The sequence below is a fragment of the Sparus aurata genome, chromosome 3, assembly GCF_900880675.1.
Source record: "Sparus aurata chromosome 3, fSpaAur1.1, whole genome shotgun sequence".
In the NCBI taxonomy this organism is placed as follows: domain Eukaryota; kingdom Metazoa; phylum Chordata; class Actinopteri; order Spariformes; family Sparidae; genus Sparus; species Sparus aurata.
This window is the reverse complement of record NC_044189.1, coordinates 21299399-21302397: the sequence shown is the minus strand read 5'-3', so window position 1 is coordinate 21302397 and position 2999 is coordinate 21299399. Positions and strand designations below refer to the sequence as shown.

Sequence of the window (2999 nt, the reverse complement as noted above, 5' to 3'; positions counted from 1 at the left end):
AAATCTGTAGAGTCGTGATTTAATGTCCACACGTTGTTTCAGCTCTGAGCCGAAAGTTTCTTAAATATAGCGGTGGTTAAAATGTGTTTTGGTTAGCAGCAATGGTGGGGTGCTTACGTGTCCTATAAAGTACCTCGTAAAATAAGCTTTCCAAAAAACATACTGTATCGTTTTGGAAAACCAAGACGGGGCTGTAACAGCAGCAGCAGCGGCAGCAGCAGCAGAGAGGTTACATTCAGTAAAACATGACTTTTTGTCACTCACTCATATTTTCCGTCTCACAGATAACAGATCTAAGTCATATCTTGATAATTCTCAGCGTTAAAACTGGAGGTTGTTATAGGAGAGCGGGTGAGTATTTAATGACCAAAGGGATTGATTTATCCTTTATTGTTCAGCCTTTATGATCACGTGTGTCTGCTGCCCAATGGCACGCCAGCTTGGCTCCCCATTACTAGCCCACTGTAGTTCTGTGTGGGGCCAAGTTGCTACTTGATTTCTCCACATTGTTATTTTGTGAGGCTGGGTTTACTGCATGTGTATGTGTGTGTGGTGTGTGTGCGCGCGCGTTTTTACTTTTGCATGTATCTGCTGTATGACTGCGTACATGTGAACGTTTAATTTCTCTGCCATGTCGACATCCGGAACACTGGCTAGTTACTTTGTCGATTCCCTCATTTTGCCCGAGAGCGAGGAGCTCTCTGTGCCGAGATACCCCTCCGGTGCTGGGCTCCAGCACGTCAGGCAGTCCGCCTCCATCAGCAGCGACCACAGCGAGCTCGGGACCTGCACCTTCCCGTCCAAACCTCCGGTGTTCGGGCCGTCATGGAGCCACGTCCCTGCTCAGTTCCCAGGCACCGTCTCTTCTGTGTATCATCACCACTATGGGCATCCCCCGGGCCCGGTCGGTGCAGAGACAGACGGCCGCTATCAGTCGTGGCTGCTGGAGCCAATGTCCGGTTCCCTGCCCATGGCTGGATTACCGACGAGCCATCACTACGGAATCAAACCGGAGGTTCTGGGGACGCGAGCTGACGGCGCGCTGCCCGGCTCCCACACGGCGCTGCTGCTCTCCGATTACGCCAACGGGACGGTGGCGACGGCATCCCCGCTGGAAAAGGACGCACTGTCCGGCCAGGCAGCAGACGTGAGCGGGGAGGCTGAGGAGAAACCGGGCCTCGATCCAAGTAAGTGGCTGCAAAGCCCTTTATGTTTATAGCCTACTATTTATACCGCATAAAGCTGCGAGGACTGGGGTGCGTGATGGGGGTGCGCGTCTGAACAGATGCCATTCTGAGCGTGCCATTTCCTTATGGGGACTGTTAATGGCTCAGCTCCCATTGCTATATTAGATAACCTGTTTTAAAGTGAACGTGAGCACGGACACAAGCAGAGGAGGTTGTGTTTGGATGCGTTTACACACGTGCTCCCATCAGATTGCGGGGATTTTGTGGATTCAGCCAAATTATTCTGATTGTTTTCACATTTGGTCTCTCGGTACCGGGCCCTCACACCAGTGTCGCTACCCCCTCCTTTACTCTTTCCAGATAACCCAGTGTCCAACTGGCTCCACGCGAGTGCCACGAGAAAAAAGCGCTGTCCGTACACGAAGCACCAGATCCTGGAGCTGGAGAAAGAGTTCCTTTTTAACACCTACCTGACCAGGGACCGTAGGTACGAGGTGGCGAGGCAGCTAAACCTCACCGAGAGACAGGTTAAAATCTGGTTCCAGAACCGCAGGATGAAGATGAAGAAGTTCAATAAAGACGGCGCACCGAAAGACGAGTGACGGAAGCCGTGTAGACAAACATTGTGTGAGGCTGTTAGCGAGCTCTGTGTGTGGAAGCTCTTAACTCTGCTGGACCTTGTTTTTAAAAACTTCATTGTCTTATTGTTCTATAACAGGAGATGTTATTCAGCTTATTCGTCTTGTATAAAGAAAAAAGAAAAAAAAGCATGTTGGGCTTTGATGCGACTACCTTTATATTGCACAATTTGAACAGTGCCCACTCGTTCTTTTTTTAATTATTTTGTTGTTTTTCTTAAACTGAGTTGAATAATATCTCGTTCTGTGTATTAGTTGGCCTCGTCCCTGTGCTCGTTTGTGTGTGGATGTGTTTAGCTGTCTGTGTCCTGGTTTGTAGCTATATTTGTTGTCACTTGAGCGTATATTATATAGTTTGTTTTTTTAAAAAAGTATTAATTTTCATTGTTGTTTCTCCCTCATACTGCTAGAACTGTGACTGATGACCATGAGTTTGAATCTAACATTGGATCCGTAGAAACAAACAGACTGATCGCATTTTGTAGGAGGCGTGTAAACCTCAGAAACCTCTTGAAAATGCTGTAAAACTACATTTAAGATGTTATAGAAGCTATATTACACGACACGATGGACTACCTATGTCTTTCAACTACCTACAATAACCTTTTTTTGTTTTTCTTTTCCTCTGATGGCGGATTAAAGTAGATTTGCTTGCATTAGATGCTGAACTATGAATTTCAGGGAGTAACATTTCGAAAGTACACGATGTTTGTTAGCGAGAGAAAATAAAATAAAAACACTGTAGGCTACTTATTGAATACCTCACGGTCTGCTGACCGTCTGACTCTTTGGTTCACAAATGTAATTTGTACTTTATTTATTAAATAAAACAAATTATATCTGCGAATACACGCACGCGACCTGCTTATTTCTTATATTTTTGTTTTTGATATGTCTTAGCAGCGCGTTCTGGACGCACAGAAAGGCTGAGATGGAGACAACTAGTCACACACACACACACACACACACACACACACACACACACACACACGGAAATACATTAAGAAAATATGCAAATATCTTTGAATACATGGAAAGATTCAAATTAACACCTTCTTTCACCTTTGTGTAAATAATTTCACACACATATTGAACACACACACACACCCACACCTATAGGTGTGGGTGTGTGTGTATTGTGTGTATGTGTGTGTGTGTGTGTGTGTGTTTCTGG

At 45.7% G+C, this 2999-nt stretch overlaps 1 protein-coding gene across 1 annotated transcript; it reads left to right on the top strand.

The window, feature by feature from the left end:
* Positions 1-235: 235 nt before the first annotated feature.
* Positions 236-2672, top strand: hoxa9a (homeobox A9a). The gene is made up of 2 exons (XM_030411218.1): positions 236-1187; positions 1548-2672. The coding sequence occupies exons 1-2, from the start codon at positions 632-634 to the stop codon at positions 1787-1789; spliced, it is 798 nt and encodes a 265-aa protein (XP_030267078.1). The 5' UTR covers positions 236-631; the 3' UTR covers positions 1790-2672.
* Positions 2673-2999: the final 327 nt, after the last annotated feature.